General features: G+C 57.2%; 1 protein-coding gene across 4 annotated transcripts; it reads right to left on the bottom strand.

The window, feature by feature from the left end:
* Nucleotides 1-999: 999 nt before the first annotated feature.
* Nucleotides 1,000-18,514, bottom strand: COL1A1 (collagen type I alpha 1 chain). Of its 4 annotated transcripts, XM_033183450.1 has the most exons (51): nucleotides 18,281-18,514; nucleotides 16,597-16,791; nucleotides 16,422-16,456; nucleotides 16,284-16,319; nucleotides 16,090-16,191; nucleotides 15,297-15,368; nucleotides 15,035-15,079; nucleotides 14,820-14,873; nucleotides 14,602-14,656; nucleotides 14,067-14,119; nucleotides 13,897-13,950; nucleotides 13,505-13,558; nucleotides 13,372-13,416; nucleotides 13,203-13,256; nucleotides 13,044-13,088; nucleotides 12,812-12,865; nucleotides 12,450-12,548; nucleotides 12,317-12,361; nucleotides 12,118-12,216; nucleotides 11,939-11,992; nucleotides 11,629-11,736; nucleotides 11,479-11,532; nucleotides 11,254-11,352; nucleotides 11,035-11,088; nucleotides 10,849-10,947; nucleotides 9,866-9,919; nucleotides 9,634-9,687; nucleotides 9,476-9,529; nucleotides 9,311-9,364; nucleotides 8,813-8,857; nucleotides 8,621-8,719; nucleotides 8,212-8,319; nucleotides 7,646-7,753; nucleotides 7,372-7,425; nucleotides 7,156-7,209; nucleotides 6,830-6,937; nucleotides 6,689-6,742; nucleotides 6,509-6,562; nucleotides 6,207-6,368; nucleotides 5,998-6,105; nucleotides 5,747-5,854; nucleotides 5,588-5,641; nucleotides 5,376-5,483; nucleotides 4,942-4,995; nucleotides 4,750-4,857; nucleotides 4,359-4,412; nucleotides 3,898-4,005; nucleotides 3,526-3,808; nucleotides 3,203-3,393; nucleotides 2,668-2,910; nucleotides 1,000-2,538 (listed from the first exon to the last, which is right to left on the bottom strand). In XM_033183450.1, exons 1-51 carry the CDS (start codon nucleotides 18,381-18,383, stop codon nucleotides 2,392-2,394), a joined length of 4,395 nt encoding a protein of 1,464 aa, XP_033039341.1. In that variant the 5' UTR covers nucleotides 18,384-18,514; the 3' UTR covers nucleotides 1,000-2,391. The 4 variants fall into 4 exon arrangements, 3 of the variants coding, with proteins under 3 accessions (XP_033039341.1, XP_033039344.1, XP_033039343.1); XR_004430656.1 differs by having other exon boundaries at nucleotides 3,526-4,005; nucleotides 14,067-14,120; nucleotides 14,603-14,656; XM_033183453.1 differs by lacking the exons at nucleotides 5,998-6,105; nucleotides 6,207-6,368 and having other exon boundaries at nucleotides 14,067-14,120; nucleotides 14,603-14,656.
* Between the last annotated feature and the right edge of the window lie 6,990 nt (nucleotides 18,515-25,504).

Consider the following 25,504-nt stretch of genomic DNA (forward strand, 5'->3'; position numbering starts at 1 on the left):
CTCTGTCCCCCGCTGACCACACTTGCAGTCTCTGCTACCTGAGATGGGGGAGCTGAACAGTCAGTTACCTTCCCTCCGGGCCTCCTTGGCTTCTCAGGCAGGTGGGAAGGAGCAGGCAGAAAGTGAAGGAAAAGAGAAGGGAGGGAGAAGAGGGAGGAAGAGGAAGCAAGAATTTAAGAAAAAAAAGAAAAAGCTTCAAAAAAGTAGGCAGGAGGCAGGGGCACAATGGCTCCCCAGGCCACCCCAGCCCAGGGCTGTTGTGTTCTGGGGATTCAGGAGGTCGAGGCACCCAGTCCGTGGTGAGCAGGGCCAGGCCTCCTTCCTTCCCGAGAGCACTGTGCGAGCGCCTTCCCCACAGCTCTCACAGGCATCTGTCTCCCTCACTCCCCCAGGGCCAGGACAGCGAGCAGGGATTCCGCCTTCCTCCTGGTCCCTCCCAGACCCTCGCCAGGCTCAGCAGACCCCTCTCCCGTTGCGTTGTTCCTTCGGCAGGAGCTCAGCATGGGTGAGAAGGGAGCAGAAGCCAGACAACCCTTCATGTCAGTCCAGGGAGAGGCCCCCCAGGTCCTCCTCACGGGTTCCACTCCCCTCACCCTCCCAGTATCCCTGAGCATCCCACCGCCACCAACTGCAGGGCGTCCAGGGCGGTGGAGAGTGAACGGGCTTGAAGGGGAGTGAGCATAAGGTTTGGACATCCCCAGGTGTGAAGTGTGTGTGTGTGTGTTGTGCACGTGGATTGCCTGTATGGTATTGCAGAGGAGAAGAGAATTTGGAAATGGTGCAAGGGAATTGCAAGAGATAGAAAATAAAAGAGGAAATAGAAAGGTTTGAGGTATAAGAAGGGTGAGAGAAAGGGGAGCAGGGCTATGGAGGGATCTAGAAGAGAATAGTGGGGAGGGAAAGGGCAGGAATGGAAGGCAAGCCCACCACCCCAAAGTCCCTCCCCCGTATCTCCCCCTCCCCCAACTCCAAAGAAGGAAATTAGGAGGCCACTGCGGATTATGTTTGGGTCATTTCCACATGCTTTATTCCAGCAATCAAAATAATTAAAAACATCTCAAATTATTATACACATACAAAATAGGTACAGAGTCTTTTGCTTCCTCCCACCCCTAGGGGGAAAAACTGCTTTATGCTTTGGGAAGTTGTCTCTGAAACCCGGGGAGAGAGGACGCAGGACAGACTAGGAGAGAGCCAGGAGGATGGGCTGCAGCTGTGGAGGAGGGTTTCAGAGGAGAGAGGTCAGAGAGCAGAGGCCTGAGAAGCCAGAAGCGGGTAGAGAGAGGGTGGAAAGTGAGCAACGGGCTGGGCTGGAGCCGCACACGCTCTCCTCCCATGTTAAATAGCACCTTTAGAAAAATTCACAAGTCCCCATCCACAAAAAAAAAAAAAAAGAAAAATATCAAGGAATAAAAATAGATTTGAACAAAAAGGAACATTTGCTGGCCTGGGGGGGCATCTCAATTTCTATAGCACCAGTGATTCCCTCCCCACCCCATCACATAGATGTAGCACCTTTGGTATAAAATGGGGAGCCGCTTCCCCCTGCCCCCATCCCCGCCCCCAGGCAGTTGGCCCGGTGACACATCAAGACAAGAACGAGGTAGTCTTTCAGCAACACAGTTACACAAGGAACAGAACAGTCTCTCCCGCCCAGCCCTGCGGCACGAGGGATTGACACGCGTTCCCCAAATCCGATGTTTCTGCTTTGTTGTGGCCCTTCCTGACTCTCCTCCGAACCCAGTGAGCGGCTGGTGGCTCCCCCCGCATGACCCCCTCAAAAACGAAGGGGAGATGTTGCAAGAGCCATGGGAGTGCCAGATGGCAAGGCTTCTTTGGCAGTCTGAGAACCCCAGGTCTCCCCAGGGTCTCGGGGTGCTGGGCGGGCAGGAGCGGGCTGAGGGTGGGGGCCACTTGGGTGTTTCAGCATTGCCTTTGGTTGCTGGGCGGACAATGCATTGTTTCCTGTGTCTTCTGGGGAGACAGATTTGGGAAGGAGTGGAGGGGAGGCCCCAAGAGGGGGTGGAGAAAGGAGCAGAAAGGGCAGCGTTGGGGTTTCATAAGCCCAACGGGCAGAAAGGGACTTACCCCCGCATGGGTCTTCAAGCAAGTGGACCAAGCTTCCTTTTTTAAAAAGTTATTTATTTATTCTTTTTTTTTTTTTTTGGTAAGGTTGAATGCACTTTTGGTTTTTGGTCATGTTCGGTTGGTCAAAGATAAAAACTAAGTTTGAGAGATGAATGCAAAGGAAAAAAAATATTTTCCAAAGTCCATGTGAAATTGTCTCCCATTTTTTGGCTTTTGGGGGGTTCAGTTTGGGTTGCTTGTCTATTTCCGGGTTGGGGGGAAAGTTGGTTGGGTGGGAGGGAGCCAGGTTGGGATGGAGGGAGTTTACAGGAAGCAGACAGGGCCAACGTCGAAGCCGAATTCCTGGTCTGGGGCACCAACGTCCAAGGGGGCCACATCGATGATGGGCAGGCGGGAGGTCTTGGTGGTTTTGTATTCGATCACTGTCTTGCCCCAGGCTCCGGTGTGACTCTGGGGTGGGGCGGAGACAATGGGAGGGGGCGTTACCACGTGGGAGTGACGGAAAGAGGGCACTATGGCCTGCCCAGAAAGCCCAAGGCCAGAGAGGTGGGGCCCTGCCTGAGGATTCTGGCCACTCACCGTGCAGCCATCGACAGTGACGCTGTAGGTGAAGCGACTGTTGCCCTCGGCGCGGATCTCGATCTCGTTGGAGCCCTGGAGGAGTAGGGCCTTCTTGAGGTTGCCAGTCTGCTGGTCCATGTAGGCCACGCTGTTCTTGCAGTGGTAGGTGATGTTCTGGGAGGCCTCGGTGGACATCAGGCGCAGGAAGGTCAGCTGGATGGCCACGTCAGCAGGGTCGGAGCCCTCGCCGCCATACTCGAACTGCAGGGGAGGGGAGAGAGGGAAGAGTGAGCAGCTATGCGGGACCTCTAGTCCTGCCTGGCCTCCCTGTCCAGGGTCCTCAGAGAGTGGCCCAATGCACCCTTATATCAAGAGGGGCCACCTGCCCATAGGCAGCCTGTGTCTGAACCACTATCGGGGACCTGGGACCCCTGCCTACCAGCCCAGCTCTGTCCATCACCCTTAGCAGAGACCTACTCCAGGACTTCATGTCCCTTCTGAGCACTGGGCTAGCCCATCTCCTAACACTGGCTCTGAGGTCCAGCTCACGCACCTGGAATCCGTCGGTCATGCTCTCGCCGAACCAGACGTGCCTCTTGTCCTTGGGGTTCTTGCTGATGTACCAGTTCTTCTGGGCCACACTGGGCTGAGTGGGGTACACGCAGGTCTCACCAGTCTCCATGTTGCAGAAGACTTTGATGGCATCCAGGTTGCAGCCTTGGTTGGGGTCAATCCAGTACTCTCCTGTGGTAGGGCAAGGCAAGGTGGAGTCAGGGAAGGGGAGCCGCCAGCACCATATGGTAGGGGCACATATGGGCATGGGGACCCTGGCATGGCAGAAGTAGGAGGGAGGGGGAGGCTAGGGCAGGCCCTCACCGCTCTTCCAGTCAGAGTGGCACATCTTGAGGTCGCGGCAGGTGCGGGCGGGGTTCTTGCGGCTGCCCTCGGGGCTCCGGATGTTCTCGATCTGCTGGCTCAGGCTCTTGAGGGTGGTGTCCACCTCGAGATCACGGTCACGAACCACATTGGCATCATCAGCCCGGTAGTAGCGGCCACCATCGTGAGCCTTCTCTTGAGGTGGCTGGGGCAGGAAGCTGAAGTCGAAACCACCGCTGGGAGGACCAGGGGGACCAGGAGGGCCGGGAGGGCCGGGGGGACCCTGCACAGAGAGGAAGAGTGGGGATTACCGGCGTCCAAGTGCTTTGGGGGCTGGAGGGCCATGAGCAGAGGGGATGAGGGGCTACGTACAACAGGACCAGCATCACCAGTGCGACCGCGAGGACCAGGGGGCCCAATGGGGCCAGGGAGGCCGTTGAGTCCATCTTTGCCAGGAGTACCAGCAGAGCCAGGGGGACCCTGGAGTGGGGGAAATGGTTTGAGAAAGGCTGCCAGAAGCCCCAACAACCCCAGCTCTGGAGGAGAAGCCCACCACCCTCCCTGCTGGCTCTGGCCTCATAGAGCCAGTTTCAGCCTCTTTCCATAGGACATGCCATAGCTCTTTCCAGCCACTGAGCCAGGGGAGGACGGATTGGGGAGCAGAGAGGCCAAAGTGAAATCAGATTGTTTGTTCAGGATTCTTCCTCTCTTTGCCCACTCCCTGTCCCTTAACCTTCTCCAGAGAGGTAAAGGGTGCCTGGGTCCCTGGTAAGGGTCCCCAAGGTGGGCCTGGGCTTGGGACTCAGGAAGAGGAGAGAGAAGGCATGACTTACTCGGGGACCAGCAGGACCAGAGGCTCCAGAGGGACCTTGTTCGCCAGGAGAGCCCTGAAGGACAGATAAAAAGGCAATTCAGGCCCAGTGAGGGTCAAATGTAGCCTAAGGGCCTTGCTGGAGAGACGAGGGCAGCGTGGGCAGCCCATGCTCCTTCATTATTCTGGAAATCTAGCCCCAGAGTGTCCATAGGCAGAGACCTCTCCCATAATCCCTCTCTGTGTACCCCTCACCCTCTCAGAAGCTACTTGGACATGCCCATAAATCCTTAGACCCCAGTCCTCACTAGGGAGGGGTAAGAGTGACTATCCAGAGGGGGAAACTGAGGCAAAGCTCCCCCTCCTATCATACAGCACAGCATGAGGACTGGGGAGGGGCTGAGCATACTCACAGGAGGGCCAGGGGGACCCTGGAGGCCAGAGAAGCCACGGTGACCCTTTATGCCTCTGTCGCCCTGTTCGCCTGTCTCACCCTTGTCACCACGGGGGCCTTGGGGTCCCTAGAAGAGAGAAGGGGCATCAAGTGGGGCACTGTCCGCATCTGTAGGGTTCTGAAGGTGTGGGAGACACAGCAGGGAACTTACAGCGGGGCCACGGGCGCCAACAGGGCCGACAGGACCAGCGGGACCGGCAGGACCCTGAGGAGAGCAAGGAGAGCATGAGATCTTGGCCAGGGGAGGCTGAGGCTGGGGCTGCAGGATGAGGCCTCCCCCTTGCTGCATCTCTCTCTCCTCAGCTCCTTCCCACTGTGGCCATCTCTCCCAACTCCCAGGGAAACCTCCCCACTGCAATCTTCATGAGAGCTGGGGCCAGCTCACGGGAGAGGGGGTCCTGTCTGGGAGAGGGGACTTGAGGCTGGGCTTTAACTCAGTTTTTTGGATTAAGGCCCTGACATCTTGCAGGATCTCCTTTCCTCCCCCTGCCTGGGTGAAGTCCGACACCCATCCGCAGGCCTCTAAGGAGGCCTGGAGAGTCCCTGGCCTGACCAGACACAGGGAAGTGGAGCCCAGCTACTTACAGTCTCACCACGATCACCACTCTTGCCAGCAGGGCCAACGGGGCCAGGGGCGCCAGGAGCACCAGGAGCACCAGGAGGTCCAGCGGGGCCAGTCTCACCACGGTCACCCTGGCAGGGAGAGCAGGGGAATATGGGCCAGCTCCGGCTGAATGACCAGGATGGGGCAGGGAAGCAGCAGACAAGGCTGTGGTCATGGAGTGTCACCATCTTACCTTGGGGCCAGGAGAACCATCTCGTCCAGGGGAACCTTCGGCACCAGGAGCTCCCTGCAGAGAGAGAGAGAGAAGTGAGAGTCAGCCAGGGAAGAGGGCTTAGGCAAGGCCACAGTGGCCATGCTGAGGGTACTGGCATGGGGGCTGGGGACTGCTCACCTCACGTCCAGATTCACCAGGGGGTCCGGCCAGCCCAGGGGGACCCATGGGACCAGGGGGACCACGTTCACCACTTGCTCCAGAGGGACCTTGTTTGCCAGGTTCACCCTAAGGGAGAAGAAAGAGTCAGGCCAGCGATAGGGTCTGAGAGGACCCTGGAGTCCCCTGAGGTCATCTCTACCAAATCTGTTCTCCTTGGCTCCACCCCACTCCAAGTCCTGTGATGGTTTTTCTCAGGGTCCCCCACTTACAGAGGGGCCAGGAAGACCAGGGAAGCCTCTTTCTCCTCTCTGACCAGGCAGGCCGACCACACCACGCTGTCCAGCAATACCTTGAGGCCCGGGAGTACCAGGAGCACCCTGTGGGAGGCAAACAGGGGTGAGGTGCGGGACAGCAGCACAGGGACCCCTCCCCAGCTCTGGACACCTCCGGAGCTACAGAGATCTGAGCTGGCACTTACAGCGGGCCCATCAGCACCAGGGGATCCTTTCTCGCCAGCGGGGCCAGGGGGACCAGGGGGACCAACTTCACCAGGACGTCCAGCAGGGCCAGTCTCACCACGGGGACCTTTGCCGCCTTCTTTGCCAGCAGGACCAGGAGGGCCAGGGGCTCCAGCATTTCCCTGGATGGGGATAGGAGCGGCTGTCAGACTCCAGGGGGCTCTGGTGCATCATTGGTTCCTCAGTTGGACCCACCATCCTTCTGGCAGCCCGCACCCACCACCCGCAACCTACAGCAGTGGACTCCACTGCAGAGACTTACAGAGGGGCCAGGAGGACCGACTCGGCCAGCAGCACCAGGGAAACCAGTAGCACCCTGGAAGGGGAGAACAAAGGAACCATCAGAGGGAGAACAGCCAAGTCAACTGACCCAGCTGCCCTCACCTGCCACCGCTGCCTGGGGAGAGGGGAGAGGCTCAGCAGAGAGGCGGGTGATACTCACAGGGGGACCAGCGCTGCCACGAGCACCTTTGGGTCCAGGAGCACCAACATTACCCTGTAGGAGAGCACAGAGGCATCAAGCCTGGACCTGTCCTGGGTCCTAGGACACCAGCATCGCGGGCACAGAGGGCAAGCCACTCACAATGGGGCCAGGGGGTCCAGCGGGTCCGGCAGGGCCAGGAGGACCAGCATCGCCTTTAGCACCAGCATCACCAGGTTCGCCTTTAGCACCGGGTTGGCCATCAGCACCCTGGGGGAGGAAGCAGGGCGGTGAGTGGAGGGAAGGAGGCAGGAGTTTCCACCGGCAGGGGGAGGAGCAGTAATGGAGGCAGGAAGATGCTTGGGTGGGAAACAATCCCGTCTCCACCCTTCTCCCCAGAGGAGGGCTGACGCCTTTGTCCTCATTCTGTCCCTCGAGGTCCCAGGTCCCAGTCGGTGATGAAAAATGAGGGGGGTCTTGGTACTCACAGGGGGGCCAGCGAAGCCAGCAGGGCCGGGGGGACCAGGCTCACCACGGTCTCCCTAGAAGAAAAGGTGGCAGATTGGAGAGATGCGCTGACATGAGGGAAGGCGGAGACGGGGTGAGGGGAAAGGCAAGGGGTGGAGGCACAGACAGGGCCAGGAGTGCTGTGTGAAGGGAGGGAAGGGCCAAGTATGGGGTCTTAACAGGTCTTCTATACTTACGGGGGCACCACGAGCTCCAGTGGGACCAGCAGGGCCGCTGGGACCAGTTTCACCCTGAGAGCAAGGGACAAGAGGCTCAGGGTCAGGGCCTCCCCTGAATATTCCTGGTAGATGACCCCAGGAGAGCCTCCCCTCCCTCTGGTCCCTCCAGGTTCCCGGGTTGACAGCTCAGTTTGACAGGAGCTGCTTTCCCAACCCAACCCCATGGAACCGTGCCCAGGCCTGCTGGGGAGGCTATGTGTTAGGGCAGAAGGTGGGGAAGCAGCCACCTCACCTTGTCACCAGGGGCACCAGCAGGACCAGGAGGACCAATGGGGCCAGTCAGACCACGGACGCCATCTTTGCCAGGAGAGCCGTCAGCACCTTTGGGACCAGCATCACCCTAAAGACATGGATAAACTTGAGATTTCCAGTGTGGGGCAAGGAGGTGACCTGTAGTGTTCTGCTTGTGTCTGGCTTTCCTGAGAGGCCGTCTTCTGCTCTGCCCTGCCTCCACCTGGGGCAAGGACTCAAAGGTCCTTTCAGGAAAAAGGGTGCCTGCCTGGAGACTCAGGTGGAACTGAAGTTAAGAGCCCCCTGACTCGTGTAGCGGGATGAATAAGGGAGTCTCCATCAAGGAGATGCCCTCACCTCTCATCACCATGGTAACTCATGGGGAAAGACAGGCCTGGACCACAAGGAGAGGATTCATCAGCAAAGAGGCCAGAGCAGAAAGGGGAAGAGGGGAGGATTAGTGAGAAGAGGAACAGATCCCAGGGAGAAGGAGAGATGCTGAGGGATTCAAAGCAGGCAGAGATGGGAGCCATGTAGGGCTCAGGGGAGAACGAAGGTTGAACTTACTCTGTCACCCTTAGGCCCTGGAAGACCAGCTGCACCGCGTTCACCAGGCATTCCCTGAAGGCCAGGGGCGCCCTGGCTACCGGGAGCTCCAGGGGCACCAGCATCACCCTAGTGACAACCAAGAAGACTGAAGTGAGGCCTGGGGTCCCAAGAGTGGGTCATAGCCCTAAGCCCTGCTTGGTATCTCGCAGGCTTAGTTCCAAGGCCAATGACAGGCCTTGAGAAAAGATGAAAAGAAGAGACTCACAGCCCAGACTCCAGGCTGTTTGTGGGCCCCTACCCTGGTCTTTTCCCCCCACCCCACACCCTATCTCCATGGCTTTGGTCATAGCCAGCCATCCCCTGCTGCAGGAGGGGTGAGACCTGGTCCCCGGGCTGCTTGCCAGAGACCCTTCCACGCTGCCCTCACCTTAGCACCATCATTGCCGGGAGCACCATTGGCCCCCCGGGGACCAGCAGGACCAGGGGGACCTTGCACACCACGCTCGCCAGGGAATCCTCTCTCGCCCTAGAAGGGAAGGACAGGGCATGTGACAGCTGCTCTGGAGATAGGGTCAAGTACAAGGCACCTTGATGGATGCAGCGAGAGAGGCCTACTTACTCTTGCTCCAGAGGGGCCGGGGGCACCAAGGTCTCCAGGAACACCCTGAGGGGGAGGGAGGGAGGGAGGAACAGACAGTGAGCAAAATCTACCTGGGGCCACTCTGCTGGAAAGCACTGTCCCTCCTCCTGGAGTATGGCGTGATTAGAGAGGAGCCCCTTCTCAGCACTGAAGTGGAATTATCCCAAACAGCCCCTCTCTTCCTCCTGGGGATGTGTCAAAGGCCTCCCCGCTCCCCAAACTATGGACCAAGATTTATCAATAGAAGGGTTGAGGGAAAGTCACAGCATATTCTAGCAGCTCTTAAAAGAAGTCACCCAGACTAGCAATCATGCAGCCCCCACTTCCCTCTGTGCTGCTCCCTTCACGGTAGGAAGTTCTTTCTGGTGTCTGATCTCAATCCCTCTAGCTGATGGCTGTCTGATTAACTAGGAGCAGCGGCCTGTCCCTCTGGATTCCCTGCATCTCCCACCCTTCTGGCCGGCTGCTCCCTCTTACCTGTTCACCAGGTTTGCCTGCTTCACCGGGAGGACCAGCGGGGCCAGGGAGACCCTGTAGGTGGGAAATGGGGGAAGGAGGGAGGGAAGGTTTAGAATCTGGAAGAGACCAAAGAGCTGTTTCCCACCCCTACCTCCCAGCACCGTGACAGCCATGAGGCCTCACCTGGAATCCGGGGGAGCCAGCAGGGCCTTGTTCACCTCTCTCGCCAGCGGGACCCTGCACAGAGAGAACAGTGCGGTCACGGAGAGGCCGAGGAGACGAGGGACTGAGGGTGTGTTCCCCTTTCCTGCTCCCCAGATCTCCCTATCAGGGACACTCACAGCAGGGCCAGGGGGTCCCTGAGCTCCAGCCTCTCCATCTTTGCCAGCAGGACCCTGCGGGGAGAGAGCGAAGGGGAACTCAGGGTTGGGAGGCCCTGAGTAGGCTCTGAGCAGCCAACTCAGGTTGGGAACAGCCAAGGACTCTGGCCTCTAGCACCCCTCCTGCAGGGAGGAGAAAGTGCTGGGGCAGCAACGGGAAGCGGGTAGGGAGGGACGGAAAGGAGATACTTACGACAGCGCCAGGGGGTCCGGGAACACCTCGCTCTCCAGCCTTGCCGGGCTCTCCCTGTGGAGAAAGGGAGTTAGGGTTGAGGGGGCTGAAGTAAGAAGCCAGGGCCTCCTGGGGACTCTCATTTACTCTGAGTGGGACTTTTTAAGGGACTTTCTTTTCAAAAGACTCGCCTGTTTGGCCCCCAGGGAATGCCCCTGCAGGCGCTTTTTGCTGGGCCCCTTCAAGCCCACTCCTCCTAAGATGCCCTTCCAGGCTCCTCCTCCTGCACCCTCTCCCCTGCCTTTTCCCTGTTAGATGCCCGCTGTGGCCTGCACTGCAAAAGGCTTTCCTCTCCTCTGCTATCTCCTTTTGGACCTTGAAGAACCCACCAAGAGGGTGCCTATCATATCAAAGGCCTGTCCTATCCCCACGTGTGGGGGGTGGAGGGCCACCAACAACACTTATTTCCAGCACAGAGCAGTGGTCATGGAGCCTGGAGAAGTCTTTCATTTTTTCTTTTCTCCCTTTTTTTCTTTTTTGTTTTTTTTTTTTTGGTTTTTTGAGACGGAGTCTCGAACTGTTGCCCAGGCTGGAGTGCAATGCAGTGAGTGCAGGCTCACTGCAACTTCCGCCTCCCGGGTTCATGCAATTCTTCTGCTTCAGCCTCCTGAGTAGCTGGGATTACAGGTGCACACCACCACACCCAGCTAATTTTTTGTATTTATAGTAGAGACGTGGTTTCACCATGTTGGCCAGACTGGTCTCAAACTCCTGACCTCATGATCCGTCTGCCTCGGCCTCCCAGTGTGCTGGGATTACAGGCGTGAGACACCACACTCAGCCGAGAAGTCTTTCATTTTACAGATCAGGAGACTGAGGTCCAGAAAGCGAGAGTGAGTGGCCACACAGCAGGCAGCGGCAGAGCTGAGCCCAGAGCCCAGGACTCCTTTGGGTCTCAGGTGTGTCTGTCCCTGGCTCTTCATGGATCCTCACTGAATACTCACAGCAGCACCTTTAGGTCCAGGGAATCCCATCACACCAGCCTGACCACGGGCACCAGGGGGGCCTGGGGGTCCGGGGCGACCATCTTGACCGGCGGGACCCTAAGGATGGGAGGCACGAAAGCAGCGGTGAGGATAGTGAGGAGGTAGACAGGACAGTGGCAGGGGGTCAGGGGGAGTGATACTTACAGGGGGGCCAGTTTTGCCATCAGGACCAGGGCTGCCAGGGCTTCCAGTCAGACCCTAGGGAGGCAGAGAGGTATGAGTGGGTTTGGGGGAGAAGCATGATGGAGGTGGGGGAGGACTCCGGAGGGCAGAACCCTGGGCCTGCTCCAGAATGCCTCATCCCAGACCCCACACGGGATGGTCAGGGCCTGGCCAAGCCAGGCCGAACGACTAGGGCCTCACCTTGGCACCAGGCAGACCAGCTTCACCGGGACGACCAGCTTCACCAGGAGATCCTTTGGGGCCAGCAGGGCCAGGAGAACCACGTTCACCAGCGGGACCCTGGTTGGGAGAAGTCATAGGAACAGTTAGGGTCTCAAGCTTGTGGCTCTTTGCCATGGGCCAAAAGAGGAAGACGATGCCCAGGGAGCAGCAGGGACAGCCCCCCCGGCCTCAAGGAGAGGTTACCTTGGGACCAGCAACACCATCTGCACCAGGGAAACCACGGCTACCAGGTCCACCCTGCAGGAGGAGAGGAGGCCAGTTAACTTTCAGAGACACACAGGCACCAGCCAGGCACTGAGGGTGGAGTGGGAGGGGGCGGGCAGGGGCACTTACACGCTCGCCAGGGGGTCCGGGCAGGCCAGTGGGTCCGGGTTCACCTCGAGCTCCTCGCTTTCCTTCCTCTCCAGCAGGGCCAGGAGGTCCTTGAACACCAACGGGGCCCTGGAGAGAGCCGACAGGAGGGGGTGGCCTGTGGTGAGGGGCCATCCCGTGCCAGCCTCAGAGCCGGCTGAGGCTGGGCTTCCAGCATCAGGGGTGGGGCAGGGGCTCCCCCAGAAGGCTAGGGGTTCCTTTCTGGATCTCCCTCAGGGGGCTTCCAGGGCAAGGTGGGCTGGGCTGCAAGAAGAATGACAGAGAGACTTACGGGTTCTCCCTTAGCACCAGTGTCTCCTTTGCTGCCGGGAGCACCAGGTTCACCCTGCAAGGGGGGAGAAGAGGATGAGCTGAGAGTTGGGGGCGCTCAGTTGGCCTGCATCTTCCTGCTCCCCAGATGAGAGCCGCACTGGAGCCAGTGCATGGGGCGGGCAGAAATTTGGTACTCACGCTGTTACCCTTGGGACCGGGAGGGCCGCTGGGGCCCTGGGGTCCAGAGGGGCCTCGGGCACCAGGGAAGCCAGGAGCACCAGCAATACCAGGAGCACCCTGTGGGAGGCAGACAGCCAGGTGAGCCTAGGAGCAGAGGGAACGGGGCAGGCAGGCTGCAGGCAGCAGGGGTGGGACTGAAGCCTGGCAGGATACTTACATTGGCACCTTTAGCGCCAGGCTGTCCATCAGCACCAGGGTTTCCCTGTGGCACAGAGAAAGGAGTGTGAGCAACAGGCAAGGACTCTGAGGTTAGAAAGCGGCACAGGAGACACTGAGGCAGGGACACTTACAGCAGGGCCAGCAGCACCAGCAGGGCCAGGGGGGCCAGGCTCACCACGCACACCCTGGGGACCTTCAGAGCCTCGGGCACCTTGGGGACCAGCTTCGCCCTGGATCAGAAGAGACGACATATCAGAAGCCACCCTAGGAAACCCAACCTTGCCTCTTGGGATGACAGGAGGAAGGGGAGACAGGGACAGGAGAGCAATGATCAGGACTCTAAGATCAGACACAGAGACCCTGGGACAAAGGTGTTAGTGAACGGGTTGCTCTCTTGCCATTCTGGGTCCCTTTGGTTTGGGGAACAAGGAGACATGAGCCGCTTGGCCTATGAGGGTCATGCTCAGAGGAGAGTGGGGGGGGGGGGTCTCACCTTAGCACCAACAGCACCAGGGAAGCCAGGAGGACCAGCGGGGCCGGTAGGACCCTGTGAATGAAATGGAGATCTTAACGAGAAGGAAGAGATGGCAGCTGCAAGTCACACCCTGGGACAGAAGAAGCCCTGGGGTTCAGACCAACACAACCTGCTCCCAGTGTCAGCTCCGAGAGCAGACACTGAGACCCCTCCCCACTCCCAGGCCCTGAGGCCTGCAGGCCATACTCACAGGGGGTCCGGCAGCACCAGTAGCACCATCGTTTCCGCGAGCACCCTGCAGGAGAGAGGGGAAGCCCCGTTAAGTCCACTGAGCACTGGTCAGTCCCTAGAGCTCCTGGGGAGCCCCTTTCAGAGCCCAGGGTTCCCCCAAGGGGCTAGGAGTACTTACAGCAGGGCCAGGGGCTCCAGGGCGACCTCTCTCACCAGGCAGACCACGGGGGCCCTGACAACCAAACCAAGAGAAGTCAAATGAGATGGGAGACAGCCTCGTTCCCCCAGGCCTCCATCTTGCCCCTGCCTCCTGCCCGTCCCTGCCCTCTGGAACTGGGCACACTCACCATCTGACCAGGAGCTCCATTTTCACCAGGGCTGCCAGGCTCACCCTGTAGAACAGAGAATAATGAGTGAGAAATTCATTCATGGTGGGACTCTGGGGATGTGGAGGACCATGATGTTCAGACAGCCTCTTACCTTGGGACCAGCAGGACCAGCATCTCCCTTGGCACCATCCAAACCACTGAAACCCTAAAGCAGGAAAGAGGTAGAAGGTGAGGATCTGTGGAGGGGGTGGAACAACCTTGACACCCACCTAGATCTGAGAAAGAACCTTGGGAGGTCATCACCGCCATCCCCCTGTTTCTGAGCTAGACTAAATCCCAACTGGCTCAAGATCTCCCCCAGTCGTTTAATTGGGACTTCTTTCCCATGGAGGGAGGTGCTTTGGATGTCCACTCTCTGTCCCTCGGGGCTTCTGTAGCTGCCACCCACGAGGATGCATCTCAGGATCTTTTGGGGAAGAGGCTGGGACTGGATGGGGGTATGCCGGGGACCTGGGGAGCTTAAATGACTCAAAGGGAACTCACTCTGTGTCCCTTCATTCCAGGGAGGCCAGCTGTTCCGGGCAATCCTCGAGCACCCTGGAGAGAGATGAAGAAGGTGAGGAAGGGCCATTAGAACACACCAACATGGACCCAGCTCCTAAATGAAGCCCAAGTGCAGTGAAGCCCAGGTTCAGCCACAGTCCCCTGCTCACCTGAGGCCCAGGAGGCCCACGCTCACCAGGACGACCAGGTTTTCCAGCTTCCCCTGAAAGGGGGAGAAAAGACCGTCAGGCCCCTGCCTCCCTACCACGGCCCAGGGGCTGGAAAAATGGGGAAGGTCTCAGTCTTCTTTGGGTTGCTGCAGATCAGGTTTGGGGGCCCAGAATCTAGAGCTCAGTTTAAATCTACAGTGAAACCTTGTTTGGTGAAATCTGAGTGCCTCTAAAGGAATTTCTGTCTACTTCTGTCACCAGCATTTCAATCTCACCATCTGTGTGCCAGTTTCCCCAGAGGGATGGGGGTGGGGATTGCTCTAAGGTGGCTGGGGTAAGGAGAACAGTCACCTTGTTGGGGACATGGAATCATCTCACTAAGGGAAAAGATCATTGTTCAAGAGTAGTCCATGCATCAGAGAGGACTTGCCCTCCTTCCTCTGAGTATCGTTCCCAAAGGTGGTGGAGTGGAAATTGCAGGACCCAACCATAGAGGCCATGGGGTCAGATGGTATCTTCTTGCTGGGGATACTTACATCATCTCCATTCTTTCCAGGGGGGCCAGGGGGACCTCGGGGACCCATGGGACCCTAGAAAAGATAGAAGAGGTGGTTAGAATAAGGATAAGAAAAAAAGAAGAGGAAGGCTGGGATTGAAGGGAAGAGGCAAGGAAGACCCCAGGCCCGGGGATTCTTCGATAGGAGAGTCTGTGTGTTTGTAGAAGGAGTGTGTATCTGTACAGAGAATGCTTACTGAAGCTCCAGGCTCGCCAGGCTCACCAGGGGGACCTTGGAAGCCTTGAGGACCCTTGAGAAGAAGGAAAGAAAGATGGGGTTAGAAAGCAAGTCCCCGCCAACCTTCTCCAATCTTACCAAGAGATCTCTGAGCATCTCCCCTTCCCTCATCCCAGTCTTCCCTCCAAAAGACCAAAGCCCAGGGAGGCATATGAATATGTCCTGGATACTCACAGGTGCACCAGGGGGGCCAGGGAGACCACGGGGACCAGAGGGACCCTGCAGAAGGAGAAGAAAGGGGGGTCATGGTGATCCCTCTGTAGGAAAGCATGTGGATGTATGTAGTCATTCATGCCTGTTGGGACCACCCAGTCGTCCTGCATCCTTTCTGGACTCTGAGGTCCCAAAGGTGATCTTGACCTCCCAAGCTGTCTATGCCACCTTCTCTGGATACTCATTCTCTCTTCTGTCATCCCTGCTCCCCCTGCTGGCTCACCATGGGACCAGGCACGGAAATTCCTCCGGTTGATTTCTCATCATAGCCATAAGACAACTGGGGAGCGAAGTTCTAGAACAAACAAAAGAAGTCAGGGTCAGGATAGTGACTCGAAAGGCAGAAGATGGCACTGAGGATGGAAGAAACTGACATCATGCGCTTCCTGGTGTGATGTGCTGAGAATAACATTGCTTGTAAGATATTCCTGCCAAAAATGCATCCTGCATCTAATCTAATCAGACAATCCCAAATTGAGGGACAGTCTGCAAAACAACTGGACTCTTCAAAACTCCCAGTGCCACGAAAGACAAAGAAAGTCTGAGGAATGTTCCACATTTGTGGAAACTAGAGACATGATGATTAAGTGCAAAATCCATAATCCTGGACTAGATCCCAGGTGGGGGTAGTGGGGGTGGAATCTATACAGGATGTTATTGGGACATGGGTGAACTTTGAATATGGACTGCACGTTAGAGAGTGAATTTAATCACTGTGCTGTGGTTAGTTAAGAGAATGCTCTTGCTTTTCGGAAAAACACACCCAAGTATTTAGGCGCAAAGGAACCTGATAGCAACTTACTCAAACAGTTCAGAAAAAAAAAAAGCTACATATACATAAACAGAAACTAATAAAGCACATGTCACAAACTGTGAAGGGTATGTGAGAGTTTCCTGTAGGATTCTTGCAACTTTTCTGTAAGTTTGAAATTATTTCAAAGTATAAAATTACGTCATCTGTCAAAAAACAAAAACAAAACAGGGGAGAGTGGACACACAAAGGCCTCTTCACTTACTCCTCCGAGGCCAGGGGGTCCGGGAGGTCCGGGGGGTCCGGGGGGTCCGGGAAGTCCAGGCTGTCCAGGGATGCCATCTCGGCCAGGGGGGCCTGCGGGTCCCTGCAGGGGGAGAGGGCGGGGCCAGGTTGAGCGTGGGACCAGGAGCCACGCCCACCTGCAGCTCCCCACAGCCCAGAGAGTGCAACGCTTACCCTTGGACCTCGGGGGCCAGTGTCTCCCTTAGGTCCCTATGGGATTGGGGAAGAAGAAACAAGAGGCCAGGTTAGAGAAGGGAGGACTGTGAGGAGGCACGGGCGGCGGAGGGACAAAAGTCGAGGGCAGGAGATTACCTCGACGCCGGTGGTTTCTTGGTCGGTGGGTGATTCTAGGGGGCGAAGAGACGCGCGTTAGAGCCAAGGTTTGCTAATGCTGCTCCTGGCAGCACGGAGGGCCAGCGAGCGCCGACCATCCCCAGCTCCAGCCCCAGCCCCAGCCCCAGGCCCCAGGCCCCGAGCGCAGCCGCACCTGAGCCGTCGGGGCAGACGGGACAGCACTCGCCCTCGGGGACTTCGGCGCCGGGGCAGTTCTTGGTCTCGTCACAGATCACGTCATCGCACAACACCTTGCCGTTGTCGCAGACGCAGATCCGGCAGGGCTCGGGTTTCCACACGTCTCGATCATGGTACCTGAGGCCGTTCTGTACGCAGGTGATTGGTGGGACTGGGACAAGCGGAGGAAGAGGGGCGTTGTCAGTAGTGCCTGCGACTCCCACCTTGGGGGTCCAAGACCCTCACCTTAACCACCTTTCCCCCGGGTCTAAGAGGCACACTTGGATTTTTCACTTCCCGCCCCTTCTCCCTGTTCCTCTTTCCTCAAATCCTTAAAAGTTCGCCTGCTCCTCATCAGCGCGGGTGACAGCGCCGAGGCGCCTGGCCAGGGAGTCTATAACTCTTTCCAGTTCTCAGGAATTTAAACAAAGCTTTAGGCCGCGGTGGCTTCCAACTCCAACCTCAGCCCATTGGCGCTGAAGCCAAGTGAAATAAAAACCACAGGGTGGGAGGTGGGGGAGGGCAGGGGGAGAATAGGAGGGGCCCAATCGGGAGGGCAGGCTCGTGGGGAGTGGCTTGCGCGGTGGAGACAGGAGAAGGGCGCGGGAGGAGAGAAGGGAGGTCCAGCCCTCATCCCGCCTCCTTCCCTGGGCAGGTGGGGTGGCAGGGGCGGGGCTAGGAGAATGGGAGCGGCGGATCGGAGGGGAGGCCCCCCAAGACTTGAAATATACCTCAAAATTAGGAGACATCCTAACCTCCAGGACCTAGACATCTTAAAAGCCCGCTCTCGGGGCCATCCCCAGTTCCCCAAAGCTAGCCAATGCCTCCGGATCACTTTCAGCCAAAGAACCAAAAAGTCCACAAATAGTCCAGAAGTTAGCTAACCACTCCCACCGCGCTAGCGGCTCCCCAGACCGCCGCTAGGTGTCGGGCAACGCTAAGCAATGGGGCCGGGGCGGGGTCAGCCTCACCGGTCCGACTACCTCTTTAAGAGGCTTGGGCTGCCCCATCCCCGGCTTTACTTTCCAGATCTAGAGGTGGGGTCCGCACCCAGCAATAACTCAGGTCTTCCCGCTCCGGCTCCTGCCCCAAGAAGCGTTGGACAGGGAGACGCAGTGCTCAGCACCGGTCAGAAGGGGGCGCAAGGACCCCGCCCCGCCAGGTCCGCGCCAAAGTTTCTCATCCTCCACCCGCCCACGCTCCGCGCCCCCTCCGCCGTGGCCCAGCACCCCCACAGCTCCAGCAACAGTCTAGCCCGGAGAGAGGGCAATCTTTCCTTATGAATCATCCCACAGCCTTCCTGATTACTTCTACATCTTGGGCTTCAAATCCCCCGCTCCGCGCCCCCATCCCATCTTCGACGTGCTTTCCTCACTCTGCACCCACATCCCTACTTTCCCGGTTGCGCGCTCGGGATTCTCTCTCGCACCAGCTCACGCCGCGCTCCACCCTCACCTCCCGCTCCCGGGGCGCGTTCATCCCCAACCTCGCCCCAGGGTGAGCTCTGTCCTCTCTCAGGGCGCCGAGGAAGAGCCCTCATCATCTCCCTTCCATTCCCGAGTCTCCGGAGCATCCGCGTCTCCGTTTAAGCCGCGGCCCCTGGGACCAAGCGCAAGGCGCGATATAGAGTATCCTTGTACTCCCAAAAGTTTGGGACTTACTGTCTTCGTCTTGGCCCTCGACTTGGCCTTCCTCTTGGCCGTGCGTCAGGAGGGCGGTGGCCGCTAAGAGGAGCAGGAGCCGGAGGTCCACAAAGCTGAACATGTCTAGACCCTAGACATGTAGACTCTTTGCGGCTGGGGAGGGGGTTAGCGTCCGCTCATGCGTGGCCTCACACTGCGCGTGCCTCCTGCTCCGACCCCGAGGAGAAACTCCCGTCTGCTCCGACAACTGGCCCGGGCCCCTTTTATACTGTCCTGGTGGAGAGCAGGGAGGAACCCTGCCCCTCAGAGAGGGGGAGCCGGCCGCCCGTCCCCCAGCCAATCAGAGCTGCCTGGCCCGGCCCCCAATTTAGGAGTTGGAATGGAGAGGGGGAGGAAGAGGGAAGGGAGTCCACCCCACATCTCCCCCCTTCGCAGCTCTGCCTCCCCAGCCCCCCAGCCCAGCCTGGGCCAGAGGTGCTGTGGCAGGGGTGCAGCTGGGTCCTCAGAATGGCCTGGGCTAAGCCGTGGGTAGGGGTGCCCCTCTGCTCTCTTCCTGGGACCTCCAATCTAGAGGAAGTGGAACTGGGGAGCTGGGTGGGGAGACTTCCAAAGGTGGAAGGGTTGGGGGTGTTGGGGAGGGGGTCCTCCTGGCTGTACCCCACTCGCCCTCTGACTTTTCTGGCAAGAGCTAAGGGAGGGGCATAAAGAGGCCAGCTGAGGACCTCTCCAAAACAGGGGAAGCTGGGAATTTAAAAGATGTGCCTGTTTGGGGGTGTCTTCTGGTGTGGCTAGGGGATGGAGCTTGGGAGTATTTGGGGGACAATTTACGATTCCTTTCTAAACATTAAGAACCAGATATCTGAGGGAAGGGTGCAGGCAAGGGAGTTTTAATTTTGAGGATGTCAGTTCTTCTGCTGTGCTCCAGGACAGAATCAAATGCTTTCCTCCAAACCCTAGGCATGATTGAGAGATGGGGTGGGGAGGCTGAGGTGCACGGTGAGAAACATGACTAGGTGGTCTCTCCAGAAGAAAGTTTTGGTGTTGGGTGATGGAGCAGCCAGGTAGGGGTGGGGGATTCTAGGGACACAGAGGTGGGGATTGGGGCTTGCAATCCCCTAAAAATTCATTCCCCAAGCTCTTGTACCCCAGAGTTGGGAAGTATTTTTAGTGGGAGGCCTGTGATCCTTGGTGACTTAGAGAAGAGTTTTGTTTGCTATGGCTGTGGCCAGGGGCTGCTTAGAGACCCTCCTACCCAACACAGTCAAACCAGAGAGAACCTGGGTGGAGGAAGGGAACTTAGCTAAAGAGATGTCTTTCTGGGAGCTGCATAAAGCCCCTTCTCCAGTTGTACCTGGACTCAGTGTTGAAGATGTATGGGATATTTTGGGTGTCTGGGTGAAACTTGCCTTTGGGGTGTGGGATGAGCTGCAGAGGATGATTGACTTTATTTTTAGGGGCTACTTCCCATTGCCTCATCTCTTTCTTGAAAATCCCGGTCATTGCTCTCTGCCTTAGGAACCAGAGAGAATCATCTGGACACTCTGAAAAGGGCTGGGGACCTGAAGAACAGCAGGCTACATCTAGGGAAGATGCCTCTAGAACTCCATGTCCTTTCTTCCTCCATGTCTGAATCCCCCCAACAGGGCTCTGCCTCAACCCCAATCTACCTCATCCTAACAAACTCTGTAGGTCTGAGAGAAGGCCTGGGGGTCTCCTTGCAGTGCCCTGTTCATTTCTCTCCCTCCTGTGCAGCTCCCCACCCCCGGTGCTCCAGAGCTGCAAACGTGGAAGCGGGGAGTCCCGCCTCCCCCAAACCATCCAAGATTCCATTGCCTCCCCCCGCCCCTCTCCACGCCCTCCCCCAGCTGGTTTTGTGCAACGAAGGCAAAGGGGAAAAAAAAAGGAACAGAAGGGGAGGGAGCCACGTCGGCTGGCCGTGGGCAGCCAGGATGAGCGGTGCGGGTGGGGCAGCAAAGGGAGACTGCAGGGGCTATAATTAAAGGGAAAATATAGAGTTTCCAGAGAGGCAGGGCTGGAGACAGCAATGGAGGGACGGACCTTCATCAATTATCCCGACCATGTGGCAGCAACTTGTGGCCCAGGGTCTGCCCCCGCCTAGTGCCAGCGACTGCAGGGCAGGACTGGGGGGCTGAGGTGCTGAGATGGCAGTTCTCGAACCCACCAAAGTCCTGCCCTCTACTGTGGGTCAGTTCCAAGAGACCCCCTCCCTAATAGGCGACAGGGGTCCTGTTTTTGGAGGGAACAGACGTTTAGAGTGGTGGTCTAGGGCAGGGTGCCACAGGACTTGGTAGTATGAGAGTTAGTGGCCTGTCCACCTTGCTTCTTGGGTTTTTGTAGCGAGAAGGGCTCCTGCCTGCAGCTTCCCGCCCCTCCCCACATGTTCCCCATCCAGGCTTTCCCACGCCCATCTTAAAGAAGAGTTGAAACCTCCAAGGTGTGAACTGGGGGTTGTACATCATGGACCTGGGGTTCTGAAGGATATTTGGGGATCCCTGGTATTGGGGTTGTGTGTGCCTGGCGTGTGACAGCCACCACCCCAATGTCCAGTTCCAGGCCTTCCTCCCAGGGGCCAAGGCAGACAGTTTCCAAGCATCCTTTACACGTGGCATGGAGCTGAGGCTCAAGGCCTCCCCTGCCACTCTTCGACTTAAAACGCTTGGCGGGCGCCCAGGCTGAAGATGTGTCTTTAATTTCTGCAGTATGACAGTGAGAGGAAGAATGTGCTTGGGGTCTCCTCCCAGCCTGGCTGGGCCTTCCTGGCCAGGATTGAGGGCTGCAGACTGGGGGGATGGGAAGTGGGAGGAGGAGGGAGCTTGTGCCTGTGAGAGGAGGAGACGCCACCTCATCTTTAGGAAACTCTGAAGCTCTGGCTTCTTGTGGAATGTAAGACTTTGTCCGGCACTTAAAGTGGGGGGGAGCAAAAGCCAAAATCTCCTCCCCACACCCCCAAGAAATGGTAAAGTCATCAGCAGTGAGGGAAAAAAAATTCCTTAAGAAGAAAAACAGAAAGAGGAAAGTGCTGAGCTCTGAGTTCTCTCCTTCTCCAAATTTCCCCAAGTGCCCCCCCAACACAAAGAAGGAGGGAAAAGGCTCCCACCCTCAGAGCTCCTCAGGTGCCCCATCTGGACTCCATGGTGTGGGACAAAGGAGAACACACCTGGAAGAGGTAGCCCAGGTGCTGTGCACCTGGTGGGGGGCATGCTCCCCTGCCCTGCACATCCGGGTCACCCTTTCCAGCTGCTGCAGCCTCCAGTTGAGTTTCTGTTGCCCTTGCCCCAACTCCGATTCTCCAGAACGCTTCTCTGCTCCCATCTCTAGCCCCAGACTGGTAATAGAGAGGGAGTTCCTAGGAGAGGGGCTGAGGAGAGAGAAGAGTGGGGTCTAAGAGTGGGGTGCAGTGAAGACCGCAGGATGAAGCTTTCCATGAGTCTCTATCATGGAGCCCTGCACAGTTCCTGTTGAGGGAGCCTGGAGCAGAGTCTGGGGACCCCTGGTGTGTGCGGGTCCTTCTTCTTCCCTTGCTTTAGCATTGCATGGTCTGAGCCCTTTGCTAGGTTCCTCAGCTTCCAGGTACAGCTCTGCTCTTCTATGCCTTAGCCCCAAACCCAAGTCCTCCAGCCTCCTAGGATTTCCCTCTTTCTCTTCCTCCCTCCCTCCTTCCTTTCCAGGGTTAGGGGGAAGATGCTGAAGCAGCTTTTGTCCGTGCTGAGTGTTTGAAGCCTGTGAGACATCCAATTAGAAATATGGAGGAAACCCTTGGGTGCCTGGGTCGGGAGTTCAGAGGAGAGACAAATGTGGGGCCCAGGACGATGGTAACTGAAGCTGGGGTTGTGGATGGTGTTGTCTCAGGGAAAGCATGAGGGAAGAGTGTGGAGGGGCTAGCACTGAGCCTCGGGGACCCTCAGGGTGTAAGGGCTGGGTGGAGGAGGAGGAGGAGACAGGGCAAGAGTGGCCAGAGAAGGAGGAATGGGTGAGAGGGATTGGGTGGTCATGAGTGCAGAGGAAAGAGATGGTGCTAGAAGGAAGGAGAGTTATACGCTGCAGAGAGAACTAGTATAGTAAGGAGTAAAACGTTCCCTGGACTTAGCAGAATGGTGGTGATTGATACTCCCCAGTGTGAGCTGCTGTGGTGGAGCGATGGGCAAGGAAGCTGGACTGGAGTGGGCTAAGGAGTGTGTGGGAGGCCAGGAAGCAAGGTCGGAGGGCAGCGACTGGGAGGAGGAGTCTGGCTGTGGCAGGAGTCTAGAAAGGCATCTGTCCCCTGCTCTTTCTCTTACTTTCCATCCGGATCCTGCCTTCCTTTCAGGTCCCTGCATCCCTCCTCTCCCTTCGGAGTTACCTCGCTGCTTTCTCCATCCCCCTCTGTCTCCAGAGCTCCTTTTCTGGATCTCATTTGCCTCTTCTGCTCTCCTTCCCCCTTTCCTTTTCTTCCCAGGTGACCCGAGTTCTCAAATGTCCACAGCCAGGCCCAGCCTCCCACTCATTCTCCCCTAGAACAAGCCCTCATTCCAGACTCTTGAAGATGAGCCTTGTTTTCTAGTCCTGGACGGATTCCACCCCATTCTTTGCCCCCTGCCCCCAACACCCCCACCCCAGTCCTAGAAGGAGAACTTGGGAGCTGGAGAGAGAAGGGCTGGGGGTATGGCCTGTCACGGGCCCGGGCTCCCAGGCCCTCTCCAGCCACCTCACCAGGTCCCAGCCAGGCCCCAACTGAGAATAATGCACTGGACGGGGGATGTTGTTGAGTTAGGGGACCCCAGTTCTCACTGCCGCTCTCTGGTAGTCAGAAGTAAGGGGTCAACCTCATCTTTCCTGCTGGAGTGAGCTCCCGCCTGGGTAGCTGGCAGCTTCTCTGTCACATGCCTTCCTGCTCCTGATGTCTGGAGGCAGTGTAGTCCTTCTTAAAAGTTGGTTTGGCCGGGCGCAGTGGCTCACGCCTGTAATCCCAACACTTTGAGAGGCTGAGGCAGGAGGATCACCTGAGGTCAAGAGTTTGAGACCAGCCTGGCCAACATGGTGAAACCCCATCTCTACTAAAAATACAAAAATTAGCCGGGTGTGGTGGTGGGCGCCTGTAGTACCAGTTACTTGGGAGACTGAGGCAGGAGAGTCACTTGAACCCGGGAGGCGGAGGTTGCCATGAACCGAGATCGTACCATTGCACTCCAGCCTGGGCAAAAAAAGCGAAACTCTCTCAAAAAAAAAAAAAAAGAAAAAGTTGGCCTCATGAATTGATTGAATTTTTATTTACACCTTTCTGGTTTGGTTCAATTCTGTGCCTGTTTTACCCCATTTACTTTTCTCCATTCCTTTCTTCCTTTTTTTTTCTATTCATTTACCTTTTCTCTCCCCCCCTCCCCCAGCCTCTCTCCCTTCAAATTTTTCTCTTCATGCATTTTTCTTCCTTTTCTTAGTTTTTTTTTTTCCTTTCCTTTCCTTTCCTCTGTCTTTGGCCCATTGTCCCACCTCTCCACCCACACACTCTTTTTTTCCCTCCCTCTTTTCCTCTCTTATTCTCTTTCGGTATCTCCTCTTCCCCAGTCCTCGGTACTCTGGTGCCCATCCTGAGGGATGGCGCTCTGCCGGGTCTCCTCATGCTGTAGGCGGGCGTGCAGCCTTCATGAGCTGCTCCAGGGGAGAAAGGGCAGTGGCCATAGGGGGTGTGGTCAGGGGAGCGGGTGGTGCAGGGCTTGCCTCACAGCCAGATGTCTGGTTGCCATGTTGTGTTTGGGAGATAAATGCCAGGGTTCCTTTGAATCCTGAATTTAAATAAAAGAAGCGGGGAGCTGAGGAGAAGCCTCTGTTGGGCAGAGGTACCTTCCAGATCTTGATCTCCTTCCTTGATACCCACCCCCCACAACTCCCACCCCAGGTAAGCCTTGGCCACCGATGTCTCCTGTCTTCCACTTCTGCCCCAGCCACCAGTTCTTCCTCTTGGCAAACTTGAGATTCTGGAGTTTCAGGGCAGGGTGTTGGGCAGGGGTCCTGGCAGAGAACCCCTTTGGACAGTCTGGCTCGGACACAGAAAGGATTCCGTAGGGATAACATGACCTTGCCTTCTTCCCAAAAGCCACGGGCACCCCATTTTGCTAAGGAGTTACATTCATTTGCTGATGAATTCATTCAACAATACTCACATGCCAGGCACTTTTCTGGGCACTGGGCATTCAATGGTGAGCAGCACAGACCCTGTGTCTGCCTGATGGAGTTTGTGTCTGGTAAAGACACAGCCAGCAATGAAATCACATGAATAAACATGGAGGTGCAACCATTAAGGTTACTAAGGAGAAGAATGCAGAGCTTTGAATGGGCAGACATGGCAGAGGGTCTGCTCTAGTCCTGGAGCCCTAGGAAGGCTTCCCTAGGTAGGCTGATGGGAAGGGGTAGGAGGCAGGGTGGGGAGTGATGGGACCACATATGCAAAGGCAGGTGGGAGCATGGCGAGTGCTGGATGCCCAAGGAATTCAGGGAAGGCCAGTGAGGCTGGAGTGCCACAGGAAAAGGGTGGGCAGGCCAGAGAAGCCCCATCACGGTATAGTTTGCCTCCTTTGAGCTATGGGCCCCAGGAGAGGGCCTGAGGCAGGGGAGGGTCACAGTCAGGTCTGCATTTGTAAAAGAACACCATGGGCACTCGATGGAGTAGGTACCTGCGGGAGGAGGGCTGTGGGCGAAGGTGGAGGAGCAGCTGAGAGGCTGCTGCAGTTGTCCAGGTGAGGGGCTTGGACCCGGTAGGTGGGAATGGAGACAGAGAGAACAGGATGGGCTTGAGAGCCCTTTATGAAGCACAATTTACAGATCTGGGGTTGGATTGGATATGGGGTGGGGGTGGTGAGGAACAGGGATGACCCTGGGCTTCTGGCTGGGCAAGGACCCTGCTTGGGGGAGAATATGCTGAGTTTGGTGCCTGTTGCTGACCCTCTAGTTGATCCTATTCACTGGGTGGTTACTTCAGGTCTTCTGGGGCCAGCCCTGTGCTGGGGAGAGCTCTGGGGACAATAGCTCCTATTCTGGGAGAGTGGGGAGCCAGGAAAAGAAATAAAACACACACAAAAATGCCCCTCACTTGAGGCAGCACTGGCTGTGTGATTTTGAGTAAATGCTGCATCTCGGAACTTCATTTTCCCAGTCTGTGGACTGGGGTAGTAGTGAGACCACCTTGCTGGTCTATGTCTTGCTCAGTAAATGGAAGCCTCTAGACACAAAGGATGATGAGAATGCCAA

The sequence above is a fragment of the Trachypithecus francoisi genome, unplaced genomic scaffold (assembly GCF_009764315.1).
Source record: "Trachypithecus francoisi isolate TF-2019V2 unplaced genomic scaffold, Tfra_2.0 Lachesis_group20, whole genome shotgun sequence".
NCBI lineage: Eukaryota > Metazoa > Chordata > Mammalia > Primates > Cercopithecidae > Trachypithecus > Trachypithecus francoisi.

Excerpts from the sequence above, each read along its gene's own strand:
- COL1A1 (XM_033183450.1), bottom strand. The coding sequence starts at position 18,383 with ATGTTCAGCTTTGTGGACCTCCGGCTCCTGCTCCTCTTAGCGGCCACC. Across the intron at positions 7,210-7,371 it reads CTGGAGCTCGTGGTGCCCCC|GGAGACCGTGGTGAGCCTGG; the intron begins GTAAGTATAGAA and ends CTTTTCTTCTAG. Across the intron at positions 6,563-6,688 it reads GTGGCAGCGCTGGTCCCCCT|GGTGCTACTGGTTTCCCTGG; the intron begins GTGAGTATCACC and ends CTCCCCTTCCAG.